The following is a 14419-nucleotide window of genomic DNA, read 5'->3' as shown; positions in this document are numbered from 1 at the left end:
CTCAGAACTTTCATCCTTTAAAGAAGCTGCAACAGATCCTAGGTGGATTGAAGCTATGAGAGTAGAAATTGCTGCCTTAGAAGACAATCAAACATGGTCTTTGGTGGATTTACCTCCTGATCATAAGGCCATTGGGTGTAGGTGGATTTACAAGGTCAAATACAAGTCTAATGGTGAGGTTGAAAGATTTAAGGCCAGGCTAGTTGCCAAGGGCTATAGCTAAAGAGAAGGCCTGGACTATGGTGATACCTTCTCCCCTGTGGCCAAAATGGTGACTGTTAGAACCATTGTGGTCATTGCTGCTTCTAGACAGTGGTATATCTACCAAATGGATGTCCATAATGCATTTCTGAATGGGGACCTGATTGAAGATGTGTATATGAGGATTCCTGATGGGTTTGCAAAGCAGGGGGAGTCTCATAAGGTTTGCAAACTCAACAAGTCCCTTTATGGCCTAAAACAGGCTCCTAGGCAGTGGAACTTAAAACTCGCTGAGGCCTTAGTCAACATGGGATTTCAGCAAAGCCACTATGATTACTCCCTATTCACAAGGAGGAGTGGTGCTAATACTGTGATAGTACTGGTATATGTAGATAATCTACTGATCACAGGCAACAACCAACAACTTCTGTGTACAACAAGAAAGGCATTGCAACATACATTCAAGATGAAGGATCTTGGAGAACTTAAGTTCTTCTTGGGTATTGAATTTGCAAGGTCTAACAAGGGAATAGTGATGTGTCAAAGAAAGTATGCTTTGGAGTTGATAGCTGAGGCTGGGCTAGGAGGAGTCAAACCAGCAGGAACACCACTTGAGTTCAACCAAAAACTCACTTCAGCACAGTATGACACTTGGAAACAAGACAAAGAAGCAGTTGATGCAAGACTAACAAAAATACAACTGAGAACAAAACTAGAATGGAGGATAAAGTTCTTGGAGATCCAGGACTATATCAAAGGCTGGTTGGAAGGTTGTTGTATCTTACAATGACCAGACCAGACTTAGCATTTGCAGTTCAAGTCCTAAGCCAATATATGCACACACCTAAACAGTCTCATTGGGAGGCAGCACTCAGAGTAGTGAAGTATGTCAAAGAAGCACCAGGTCTTGGACTGTTGATGCCATCAGGAATCACAAATGAACTAGTTGCATATTGTGACTCTGATTGGGGTGGATGCTTGGAGTCCAGGAGATCAGTAACTGGATATCTAGTAAAGTTGGGTGGAGCCTTGATTTCTTGGAAGTAAAAAAAAATAAGAAACTGTATCAAGGAGTTCTGTAGAAGCAGAATTCAGAAGCATGGCCTCATGTGCAGCAGAAGTAACTTGGCTAGTTGGAATACTAAAAGAACTAGGAGTCCAAATTGATCTACCTGTGACAATGATATGTGACAGTAAAGCTGCCATTCAGATTGCAGCTAATCCCATCTTTCATGAAAGAACAAAGACACATTGACATTGATTGTCATTTTGTAAGAGAAAAAATTGCTCAAGGAATGCTGAAGACTGAACATATACACACAAAGGAGCAGCTAACAGACCTGTTCACTAAGAGTCTTGGAAGAGCTCAGCATCAATATCTGCTAGGAAAATTAGGACTCAAGAACCTGTTTCAACCATCAACTTGAAGAGGAGTGTTAACTAGACTAAGTGTTAGCAAGTTAGCATAGTTGAGTTGAAGTGTTAAGCATGATCAAGTTAGCTAGTTAGTTAGGGAGTTAGTTGAGCATTATATATACTAGAGCTAAGTAATTGTAAGCCTTAAGTTGGCAAATGATCAGATCACTCAATATGTAAATATTCTCTCTCTATAATTAAATTCCTCTCTCTATAACTAACTTCCTTCTCCTCCAAGCTAGCTACATTGTTGCTCACTCATTTTTGATCAATCTAACCTTCATTAATGGAGCTTTCAGTAATAGTGTTCGAACATGTGGCGTGCACTTAAGCAACACATCACACACTGCCCTCTTACCACTTGACCCGAGCCTTTGGAGTACCCATTTCAATTTATCAATAGCGAAAATATGGTAATTATAGGTTTCTTTCATCCCTACTCTTGTCATGATTTTACTTTTAATGAAACAATTTTCCTATTAAGGGGTTTCTTAGTCCTTGTTGAGCAAGAAGGGTCATCGCCGAAAAATGAATGTTGTTGCTTGGACTCTTCAAAAATATTGCATCCATGTTGAATCCTATAAAATGCACTATTTTTGGAATATTCGAAACACATACATCAGCATTTTTTAAGAGTTTGAGCAATATAAATGTCGATTGTCTCGTCAAGCTGAAGAAATGAGAGTGATCAAGTGATACATGGGGCCAAAAACTGGGCCCTAACATCACATTCATACAGCTGTAAGTCTATGTTGTAATTTCACAAAATGGAAAGAAAGAATTCATTCACTATCTGTGGGGCGCACACAGTTTTAGGACTTTGGTAGAGTTTTTATTGGTATTTTCCTCGGTTATATAAAAATCAATACAGGGAAATTAAATCTTGATAGTTAGCTTCATACAACAAAATCAAGTATTTCACTGTTCTTGAAACTACAATTTCTGAGAAGGAAAAAGAAATGGCTGAATCCGCTGTCAATATCTTGATAAAGAGCATTGAGTTCCTGCTTAAACATCCGGGATCTGTGATTGGAGGAGTTCGGCACGAGATCTCGCATGTGAAACTTGAGCTAGAGAGCATAGCTTCATTCATCATAGATGCTGGGAAGTGCAAACAGCAGAATGAAAGTCTGAATGTTTGGGTAGTACAGGTTAGGGACGTAGCTTTTGAAGCGGAAGATATCATTGATGAGTTCTTGTATCATGTGGATAGCATGAAAAAGGGTGGTTTTTCAGGGCGCATATTCGGTGTTTTTTACCTTCCAAAGGTACTATGGTTGAGGAACAAAACTGCTCTGGAGTTGAGGAGAATCAGAGGTGAGATTAAAGACATTGCGAAACGAAGCAAGAGGTATGATCTAAGTCACATGGAAGGATCCTTGGGCGTTGGATCAAATTCACATCATTCCGCGGGAAGTGTGCAAAATATTGGAGAGTCTTCACTATTCATTGAGAACGACGAAGTTGTAGGGATCGATGAAGTTAGAGACTCGTTGGTGTCAAGCTTGGAGGGAGAAGAGGCCCACCGTGTTGTCATTTCTGTTGCGGGCATGGGTGGTTCGGGTAAGACAACTTTAGTCGCGAAAGCCTATACTAGCCTGACCGTGAAGAAGAATTTCGACTGTTCTGCTTGGGTTTCCGTCTCACAAAATAACATGATCGAGGACCTGCTCAGAAAGTTGATCTCTGAATTCTTCAATGGAAAAGAAGATATGGTTCCGAAAAACTTGGAGTCAATGGACTACAGGCAGTTGGTGGAGACTCTTGTGAAGTTCTTGCACAAAAAAAGGTATGTTGTTGTATTTGATGATGTATGGAACAATAATTTCTGGAGACAAATAAGCGTTGCTCTTCCGGACGATAAAAACCGGAGCAGGATCATAATTACTACGCGAAATGAGGATATTGCAGCTTTCCCTTATGGTCCAGGTGGCAACCATGTTTTTCGTTTGAAGCCTTTAGCGGATGACTACGCGTGGAGGCTATTTTGTAACAAGGCATTTTCGAGTCAACCGAATTGCCAGTGTCCTCCTGAACTGGAGAAAATAGGCAGGGAATTGGTGAAAACATGTGAAGGTCTACCACTAGCAATTGTTGCACTTGGAGGACTAATGGGATCCAAAGATAGGTCAGAATTGAAATGGAGGGAAGTTTATGACAGCTTAAGTTGGCATATAAGCAACAATAAGTTACTGGATGAGGTTAAAACAGTAATGTTAATGAGTTTCAACGATTTGCCATATTACCTTAAAAACTGTTTTTTGTATTGTTGTCGTTTTCCAATGAAGGAATGGATTGGAGCAGGTAGGCTCATTAGAATGTGGATGGCTGAAGGTTTTCTGGAAGAAAAAAGCAGTTTGAATCCAGAGGAAGTTGGTAAAATCTATCTCAAAGAGCTGATTTCAAGAAACTTATTACAAGTTGTAAAGCATCAGAGTTTTATAAGGCCGAAGGTTTGCAAGCTACACGATCTGATGTGGGAGCTAGCTCGTTCAATCTCAGAAAGAGAGAATTTCTTGTCTATATGTAGTGCGGAAGAGTTGGAGAAAGACGAGATAAGAGCACGACGATTGTCCGTGCAAAATGTTGATGGAACGTTTAAGATGAACGGTAACCTAACACACGTTCGATCTTTCTCTATGTTCAATTTCAAAGGGGAGAAAAGTCTATTGGATGATCTTTTATCTAGGTTTAGACTACTGAGGGTGTTGGAGTTGAATGACGCGAAAGTTGACTCGTTACCTAATGAACTAGGTAAATTGTTCAATTTAAGATACTTAAGTCTGTGTGGTACCGGAATAAAAGAGCTTCCGATGTCTGTAAATCGGCTGAGGAAACTACAGACGCTAGATATTAGACGAACAGAAGTGAATTCACTTCCGAATGGAATAACTGAGCTGCATAATCTTCGACATCTACTTGCCTACGGTAAGAAGATAGCAGCGGATCATTTTGCGTACTTTAAAGGGGTGAAAGTACCAGGCAAGCTGTGGAAGCTGAAGAACTTACAAGTTCTTAATTGCATAGAGGCAAACGGGGATATAGCACGTAAGATTAGGAAAATGGCTAAGCTTAGAAGGATTGAGCTGACATGTGTGAAAGAAGAATATATGAAGGATTTATGTTCGTCCATCGACAAACTTAAATTCCTTCACCATATTCTTCTGATGGCAGTGGATGAAAATGAAATCCTTAAATTAGACGGTGTATCAGAAACACGGTCGAACATTTTCCGGAAGGTTACTTTGGTTGGGAAATTGAACAACGTTCCTCGTTGGTTTTCTTCGATGCTCAACGTTATGCATTTGCATTTGCATTGGAGCCAATTACCAGAAGATCAGGATTTTATCCCCTGCATCAGTCAGCTGCCCAGTTTGGAGCATCTTGTGTTGGTTAATGCATACAGCAGTAAGAAGCAACTGCTTTTTATATCAGGATTTCAAAAGCTCGAAGACTTACAAGTTTCGTGTTCACTAGAGTTGGAGGAAATGGTATTCCTTGAAGGAGTTATGCCAAATCTTATGCGCCTGCATATACATGATTGTCCTAAATTGAAGGAGGTTCCTCAAGGACTTGAACACCTTACCAATTTGGAACTGATGAATCTGAAAGCTGCTTCATCAGAACTCGTAGAGAGTATCCGTAGCAAAGAAAGTAGCAGTCGTTCCAAGGTTAGACGGATTCCATCCATCAAACATTACTATGAGGCTGATGGTGTTCATGCGTATGAAAGCCTGTCCCTAGACTTTGTGTCCTGACAGGTATTTCATTTTCTCATTTCGATTGTTACAGCATTCTGAGAAATTGATCGTTAGAAGAATATTTCAAATAATAGAGTTAAATGAAAGTTTCTGTTGCACATCTAAATACACCAACCTAGTCAAATATTTCTCATTTAAACACACTTTCACCAACTCCACCAATGCATGTCACTCTTTTTCTTCATGATGTAGTTGTATAGCCTCATAGACTGAGACATGTCAGCCAGTCAGACAATTGGGATCTTTACGCAAATAGCCAGTCAGATTTATTGTTTATTTTTCCTAGCTGGCATACAGAGTTATACACATATTATATGTGGATTAAACATATATTATACATATGCTGGCTATTTTTAGTTTAAGCAGTTTGTGGGCAGCTATTTAGGTTAATTCTTCCTGACGGGGCAATTTTATTCAAAATGCAGATTAGTTCGGAAGGTAAACAGAAAGTTTGGGACTTAACGTGTGCCTTCACGAGGTAGGAAAAACTTCAAAATGTGTCTTTTACGTTACTTGGATAGTTGAGTGGTCAATCCTGCACCATGGATGGTTGAGTGGTCAATCCTGCACCAAAGTCTTCAACATCTTTTATGTGAAAGTGCCGTCCTTCCTTTGGTTTTTGATATGCCCTTGTATCTATTTCTCTATCAACAGTTCTTCAAATTTGGTTATTTTAATTTCCCGGTGTGATTTAGGTGAAGTGCAATGGTACTTATTGGGATCAGCCGTATGAATCCTCACTGTCCATGTCACTTTTCTGTTTGCATTTATATGTAATACTAATGTGATTTGTAATATGAACAATTGTTACGGAAAACATGATGAATCGCTTCCATATCCATTCCAAATGCTCTTTCTGGATTCTCTTCAAGGAGTGCTTGTTCCCCTAAATGGTGAAGTTTTAGCATCTTTATCTACCTCGTTCCACTTATAGTGGATGATTTGCAATAATAACCCCTATAAGGGGTGGTCTTGAACTTTTGGCCCCACTTACAAAAATATTTAAAAAATGACTCGTGTTGGACATCGGCCATAAGTTGTGGGCATAAATTAGTCTTGTCTATGAGGCAAGACTAGCCGAGGGTCAATCGGAAACAACTTCTCTACCTCACACAAGGTAGGGTTAAGGTCTGCATACACTCTACCTTCCCCAGACCCTCCACAATATGGGATCATACTGTGTATGTTGTTGTATGAGGCAGGTATTTCAAGACAATTCAATAAGTCAGAAACAATTAACCTGCCCATAGTACAACTTAAACTCCTGTCTGATAGGGAATACACAACACTATCTTCTTTGTGTGTACCTTCTTGGACTGTCTCGATCTCCTGCCTGCTTGCCTCATAGGCAAAACTAACTTATGTGCACACTACAACCAGAACTTATGCCTGATGAACAATTGAGGTCATTTTCTAAAGATTTTATTTAGCGGAGCCAAAAATCAAGATCACCCCTCATTGCTCTTCGTTTTTGTTTTTGGGTACAGATGCTCGAGGAAATTGACCCCGCACTAACTCTAAGCAGTCTCTTGTGCTATGCAAGGGAATGATTGTCCTAGAGTTTACTCCCGATATAACAGTAAAAGTAAGGCGTGTAGGTGGATCTACTCATCAAGTTGTGACATCTGCTTGTATGAGCTACATGTACTTTTTTATATTACTGTTACATTTAGTCCTTGCACTGTGTTTGTAGTTGTACTTCAATTTCACTACTCTTTTAAGCAAAATAGATGACTTATAAGACAAGTTTGCCATAAAAAATTAATGTATTTATTCAAGTTAGTTGCTGGATGAGATGATCTATCTGTGGGTTCCTTGCTGTGGGAGATTCAACCCATTTTATGCTTGGAAATCATCTCATTAACTTTGTGGTTAATTTGATGTGTGTGTTTAGTTTCACTTGTTCTCTGACTAATCCTATACGCTCAGGGAAGCTCTTTATCTCATTGCATTTCTATACTTGTGTAATTGCTGTTGACACCCAATTTTGACCATTCACATTTTAAATTAACTAACCGAGCTTCTTGAATTTCAAACAGAGTGAAATACGTATTCATAAAAGTCAAAAAATATTTTCTTAACTAGTTTTGGAGTTATTTTGCCATTTCATTTGGCAAAATATCCCAATATATATATCATATATATATTATCTATAATGTTAAATATTAACTATGTTCCAAAATAAGTGTTTAACAAAATTGTTAAATTACAGTCATTTACGGGTTAATTAATATAATTACTCTACAAATAAACATATTACTTTGTTAAATTTAAGAAGCTTGATTGATTAATAATTAATTCATCTTAATTTGATTCAATTTGAAAGTGTGTTGTGGTTTTAATTAGGAAATCCTATCAAAAAGGCTACACTCTAAATTCAATCCTAACCACTATTTTCTGTTTTTGTATAGATTGTCCTTCAAATGGAGTGGTCTTTAATTTTTGGCCCTCTAATCTCAAGTTTTTATGTTTTATACTTACACTGTTTTAATGAAAAATAAATTGACCAAAATACCCTCCTAGTTCTTCCATCGGATCAGCAATGTCCTGAATCTTTGTTAATCCTTTTTCCTTCGATGGGAGCACCAGACTTCTTCGCCGGCCGCTATTTGGCTCATGCCGGAGTATTTTATGTCGATTCATTGCTCCATGTTTGATTATGAAGTTTTTTTTATTATTATTATTGACCTGCTTGGACAGGCTATAACGAATTTTCCTTCATTAGTTTCAAGTGTGCCATTCAACAGGCAAACTCACGTCTCTATTGAAAGTATACTATTTCTCGTTTTAAAAAAAACATGGGAGTGGAAGAGAGAAAATCACTAGTTTAGAAATCAGGGCCGGCTCAACGTTCTAGTAATAGTTTTCTTCCCCGTTTTAGTTATAATTGTACCTTTTTACTTTTAAATATTATTTTCTCCATCTCAATTTATGTGATACTTTTCCCTTTTCGAAAGTCACTTCGACTGAACTTTGAAACTAAATTGGATTAGATTTAACTCAATATTTTTAGATTAAAATTTATATATTTGAAAACTACATGAAAAACTACTATAAGTTACAACTTTTTTCAGATCAATTTGATGAAAAAATACATTTTAAAATATTGATCAAAATATGGGAAGCGAAAAGTAACATACATTAGGACATAGGGAGTATTTTCTTAAAATAATAATTCACAGACCTATTATTAGTGAAAATGGGGCCCCAGAATTTTGGGGGCCTAAAGCCATTGCTTTTGGCTGCCTTGCCCATCAGCCGACACTGTCAGAAACTATGCCTTATCCGGCATATTTCTGTCGAGTCAAAAAAAAAAATTAAAGAATTCCGCAAGATTTTCATAGAAATTATGCCTATTCTGGTAAAGCTACACAAAAACTATGCCTGTAGGCAAAGTTACACACAAACTCTGCCTATAGGCATAGTTTCATAGAAACCTTTGCCTTATCCGGCATAACTTCATTCTAACTTCATTCTAATGAAGTTATGCCACATAATACATAGTTTGTGTAACTTTGCCCGAGTATGAAACCTTTGCCTTGCGAAATTAGTTAATACACAACTTATGTCGGATAACTTAATTTTACAAAGTTATGTCGAATAAGTCATAGTTTCTATGTAACTTGTCCGAATAGGCATAGTTTTTAGGAAATCGTTCCCTTGCAATTTTTTTTTAAAAAAAAATCGATGTCAGGACTATTTCAGCCACTTTTTTGTTACTTAAAGTGGGGAAGGGTAAAATTTAAAGACCTGCTATTTGAGGGGTAAGAATTAAAGACCACCCCAGGATAAGGGCAAGCCAATTGCCCAAAATCTTTTAAGCAATGGACCAAATTTGCTGTTAGTTGCTAGCTGCAGCTAAGTTCTTGAAAATGAAGGGTCATTGGCACTTTTGTCTGCTGATCTTTAATTTTTGCCCCTCATAACAAATAACTTTTTCGCGGGACATAAGTTTATATTTTCGCATTATAACGTCTCACTAATTATATTCTGCGCCCTTAAAAGACTTATGCCTGATAGGCAGGAATAAGTTCAATTGCTAAGGCCAAAAATTACAGACCGCCTATTTGAAGGGAAAAAATTACTAGCCCGTTTGAAGGGAAAAGTGCAATTTACTTCATGTGCTTCTAATAACCATATGTAAACTAATTCAAAGTTACTGATTTCTAATAGAACGAAATCACCTAAATGTTTTTCACCTAAAATTTGAATCTTCCTTTCTCACAGTGTTCCCTCACTTTGTCGACATTAGACCAGACCTCTTTCAAACTTACTTCTTCTTCGTGGAATTCCAGAAGATATTTCATAATTTGTAAATCAAATACATCAAATATTCTCTATCATGATCAATGTAAATTATTGTCAATATTACAGCTAAAACTCATCAAGTTTAGAAAAAGACATCTCGGTTAGATTAGTACAATTATTGGTAACATTGTACTGGCAAATTTTACAATAAATTCACATAGTATTTTATCTAGTGTTGGATAAAAATGTATAAGACCGGAGAACAAGATCGGTACCAACATTATTGTATGAAATAACTATACTTCATGAAAATATAACAAATTCATCGGAAAGGCCTAGATGGTTTTTCTAGGACTATAAAGAAGAACACTTCCCTATCATCTTTATCTAGCTTAGGAACAACAAGCCACTTGAGTTGCTTATACCTGAGAATCTGGAATGCTTCTAAATAGTCATTCAACCCTACCTTCAAACAGAAAAAGCTATCGATCCATAAAAGTCCACCAGGCCTCAAGACTCTATCGAAATCCAGCAAGCGATCCATCCATCAAGAAACCTCGTCATGTGGATCAAATCTAGAGTGTTATTGAAGAATTGTAGTTTCTGATTTATCGTCAAGTAAAGAGGAATTAGCCCTTGAAGAGCAATCATGTCGTTGAATGGTGGACCGAGATTTATTGTTGCAGAAACTATAGTCACATATGTTCCCTCATTCGAGCAACAAATGTCCCCGTTCCAACGATAACAGCCAATCCAATTCTGATCTCTCCAGGCGTAAAATTAAGTACTTCTGTTATCAATATATCAGCTGTCATTTTCGAATTTGAGTCTGGATAGGAAAGAACAATCCATCTGGGAGATTCATGATGCGTAAGATTGAAGCAATCAGTGTACTTAAAGAAACATTTGGCATGAATTTGCCTGCCAGATTCTGGGCGGAACTTTAATTTTTTTTAAAAAAGGAAATAGACTAATTCGAGCTAAGTTTCATGACATGCCAAAGGTTTGCATAATCTGACAGAAGCTGCTATACCTGGATTCTATTAAGTTATGCCTTAAGGCATAGATTGTTTAAGTTTGTATTCTAAGGTTATGCCTTAAGGCAAACTTACAAAATATCATAGAATATGCCGGAATAGGCATAAGTTCAATACACACGTCTTTAATTAAAGACTGTGCTTCTCGGTATAAATTACATAAATTTACCAAGTTTCATGAGATTGTATACGGTAAAAATCGGATACATGCTAGACTAGAGACCGAGGGAAGAAAGAAACAAGCACGAGCATGAAGACTTTCTTTCGGGACCAGAGGAGTGCTTGATCCGAAGAAAGCAAAGGACATCGTTTGCTCCGGTTTCTTCATAGCCGAGTTGATCGTGGCCGTTGGCTTGGTTGGTCGTGGCTGTGGGTCCAGTTTGTCGTGGCCGTTGGCCCGGTTGTTCGTGGCCGTTGGTCCGGGTGATCCATTACACAATTGCCACGCGTCAAGACCGTTCTGCCACATTGTACTGCCAATTGTACGGGTGTCAGACCGTACGACCAACCTTATCCTTCTAGGGTTTTTCTTTATTCAAAAGGGTTTTATGTTGTATGAGGCCCATGAGGCAAAACTATAAATAGGGGCCATTACCCTACTTTTAAGGGTTGGCTTCTTGAGTTCTAGAACATTGTAATAGCAAAATATATAAAATCTCCCTCTCTCATTCTCGGATTTTGGTCCGGATTCAGTGTTTTGTTCTTTAGCTTTATTCGATTAAAAATATTCATATATCATTACATACATATATTTAGTCCAAACCATTGATTATTATTCACTTCTTCTTAGCATATCCATATATATCTTTTTTCAACCAAATATATTAAAGCTCAACCACATATCCTATAGCTCACTAATAAATTTAATTGATTACCTAAATTCGGGGTAAACAGTTTGGCGCCCACCGTGGGGCTAGGATAATAGTGGTCTTTGATCTTAATTTATCTCTCACCCGTCAGAATCGAAAAAGTCTTTTGTTCGTCTCTGTAAAAACGGACCAAATGGTTAACAGTGGACAATCTGGTCACGTCAACAACAACGATGTCACGACCCAACCTCGTAGGCCGTGACTGGCGCCCGAGTTGAGCACCCAAACGTACCTATCCATATCGAATCACATACAAATAGCATATATGGCCATAAATACTATATGCCGTCTCAAACTATATCAAACTATTTCAAACACATCTCAACGCAACCGTATGCGGATATATATATCAAAAGCCGACCAGGCTATCAAATGGCACAACGGCCCCAAAACATATACAAAATGTACGCCGACAAGGCTGCCATAGCGAATAAGATCATACAACCACATCTGAACAGAAGTAGGCACACACACCTACAAATATGTCTACAGACCTCTAAACAGACCAACCGAAACATATGACGGGACAGGGCCCCGCCGTACCCCTGAACAAATATATACATACACAGCGAACGAATATATACCAAAATATATGCTCTGAAATGAGAAGGGCACTCCAAACGGCAGAAGAGGGTGTCCTAGACTGGTGGATCACCAAACTGTGCGTCTGTACCTGCGGGCATGAAACGCAGCCCCCGAAGAAAGGGGGTCAGTACGAAATATGTACTGAGTATGCAAAGCAGAAGATACAAAAACAAATCTGAGACATAAACAAAATAGTGGTACAGAAAATAAGTACAAATCCACTATATCAAAATGTTTAATTTTCAAAAATATAAGTCATGCATAGGGTACAGAAGAATATGGTCGCCCGCCCGTCAATGGCGCCATAACACAGCATAACACCAGAGAGTTTCAAATCTCCATATTCCCCGTCACATATCATAACACAGCATAACGCCATACACAGCATAACACCAAATGTAAATGGAATATAGTTCTCTAACAAGTGGCTCGATGAATCATAAACACAGCATAACTCCGGAGTATATCAAAGTGCGCACGACAATAGAACCGGCCTGGGACTCGGCGAAAGGGATAACAGAATGCACGAGTAGAGTCGTGAGTAGTCATATGCATAAAATCATTATCATAAACTCAAACATAAGTAAAATGATCATACTTGAAAATCGAATCATAGTCATAACAAATTCTTTCAAAGGTTCTTCGAATTACATGAAAGAAAGACGCGGGACCCACAGACGGGCATTTACCCGAGTCGGGCCCGCCTATGGAAAACATACATATCATATGTCATATAGACTCCTACAAAAATATTGAGGTAATCCGAGCATTTATGTGCAAGATATGACATTCAAGAATTACGAAATTCCTTAAAGCGAAACCTTTCTATACAAAGTTCGGAATGCGACTATTTCAAAGACGTAACGGTTCATACTTTTATCAAATCAAACATAAGAGTGCCAAGGAATATATATAGATCATATCATGCTCGGATTTCGAATCATAGGATTTTCCTAAAGGCTCGTAATCTAGCCTATCCAAAACTAAGGCATGCCAAAAGAAAGAAAGATTGGGCTTTACATACCTCGTACGCACTCCAAGCTAACCCGACTAAAGCTAATCCCAATCTACGCCTCGGGCTCCCCAATGTCTACAAGTATGCCAACAAATATCAAACATTAGCTAAGGGCACTTAAGCCATTTATTCCAAACTAACATTAAATTCTACAGAAAATTCGGCAGCATTTCCCCTGTAAATAGGCCAACCCGAGAATTTAACTCGCTCAAAATCAACAACAACAACCACAATAACCAACCTAGCAACATCGATAATCAATTCGAAAGGCAAAATAACAATAGTAACTCTCTTTTACATCATTCAACAACTTTCCAAATATTCATATCAACGGCTTACCTTCAAGCCAACATCAACGCTTATACATTCAAATACTAACCCAAAATCATACTAACAATATTCAAGAACACTTTGAACAATTTGCATAATATTTCAACAATCCAACAATTGCTCCAATTTCACCCGAAAGCTGTCCCAACCGAGAGCAGCCCCTAAAACCGAAACAGTCCCCCATGACACATTCCTCAATTTCAATTCATGATTTGTATCAACAATCCACACTATAACGATCTAATTCTCATAAAATATACAAGTTACATCAATGCACAATATTCTCCAAATCAGTCCGCAACACTTACCATATCGTTTTTGAGTCCTTGAACGCTAAATTTCAAACTAGAATTCATAACGACAACAACTAAAATACTAAGCGATATCAATTCGTCCTTTGTCACACATTGGGACTATATACACGGCTACACTACACATACATATGTATTGAAGATTCTTAGCCATTCTACACACCACAACAATTAAACATGATATAAGAATTAATTCATCAATTCTATTTTCCCCACCCAATAGACGGCTAGCTCCTCAAGCACACAACCCACTTCCAACATACAATATTTCATGATTTCCATCCATATTAACATACTACAATATGCATACAACATTTATAACTCATAAAACAAGAGAATTTCTCACCTTTCCTCTTCAACTCCACAATGGGTTAGGGTTTGCAATCTCTTAAATGGATGCCTTGATCGCTCCAAAAATGCTTCCACGCTACTTAGGAACCTATAATTAGTTGATTTGAACCAAGGAAATATTTTTAGAGTGGCTTGAAATGGGACTTGGTTTTTCCAAGTCTTGGCCGAGAATGGTGATGGTCTTCACCTTCTTGATGTATATTTTTTTTTTTTGCTAAGTTTCAAATGAAGAAAGATGACTATGTGGTCATCTTTTAAGTCCCCTTAAAAATATCTCCATGACTTAGGCCCACAC

The 14419-nt window shown here is 38.0% G+C and overlaps 2 protein-coding genes across 4 annotated transcripts; both read left to right on the top strand.

Annotated features, from left to right (window-relative positions):
* Positions 1-987: 987 nt before the first annotated feature.
* Positions 988-1628, top strand: LOC132612257 (secreted RxLR effector protein 161-like). The gene is made up of 2 exons (XM_060326561.1): positions 988-1222; positions 1396-1628. Exons 1-2 carry the CDS (start codon positions 988-990, stop codon positions 1626-1628), a joined length of 468 nt encoding a protein of 155 aa, XP_060182544.1.
* A 643-nt stretch (positions 1629-2271) lies between these two features.
* On the top strand, positions 2272-7169 carry LOC132609662 (disease resistance protein RPM1-like). Of its 3 annotated transcripts, none has more exons than XR_009570913.1 (3): positions 2273-5378; positions 5804-5856; positions 6866-7169. XR_009570913.1 is itself a non-coding variant. In XM_060323741.1 (2 exons), exon 1 carries the CDS (start codon positions 2577-2579, stop codon positions 5373-5375), a length of 2799 nt encoding a protein of 932 aa, XP_060179724.1. In that variant the 5' UTR covers positions 2272-2576; the 3' UTR covers positions 5376-5378; positions 6866-7169. The 3 variants fall into 3 exon arrangements, 1 of the variants encoding a protein (XP_060179724.1); XR_009570912.1 differs by having other exon boundaries at positions 5804-6271; XM_060323741.1 differs by lacking the exon at positions 5804-5856 and having other exon boundaries at positions 2272-5378.
* Positions 7170-14419: the final 7250 nt, after the last annotated feature.

This window comes from Lycium barbarum, chromosome 9 (genome assembly GCF_019175385.1).
Source record: "Lycium barbarum isolate Lr01 chromosome 9, ASM1917538v2, whole genome shotgun sequence".
In the NCBI taxonomy this organism is placed as follows: Eukaryota; Viridiplantae; Streptophyta; class Magnoliopsida; order Solanales; family Solanaceae; genus Lycium; species Lycium barbarum.
The sequence above is the reverse complement of the archived record's forward strand: the minus strand, read 5'-3'. Positions and strand labels throughout refer to the sequence as shown.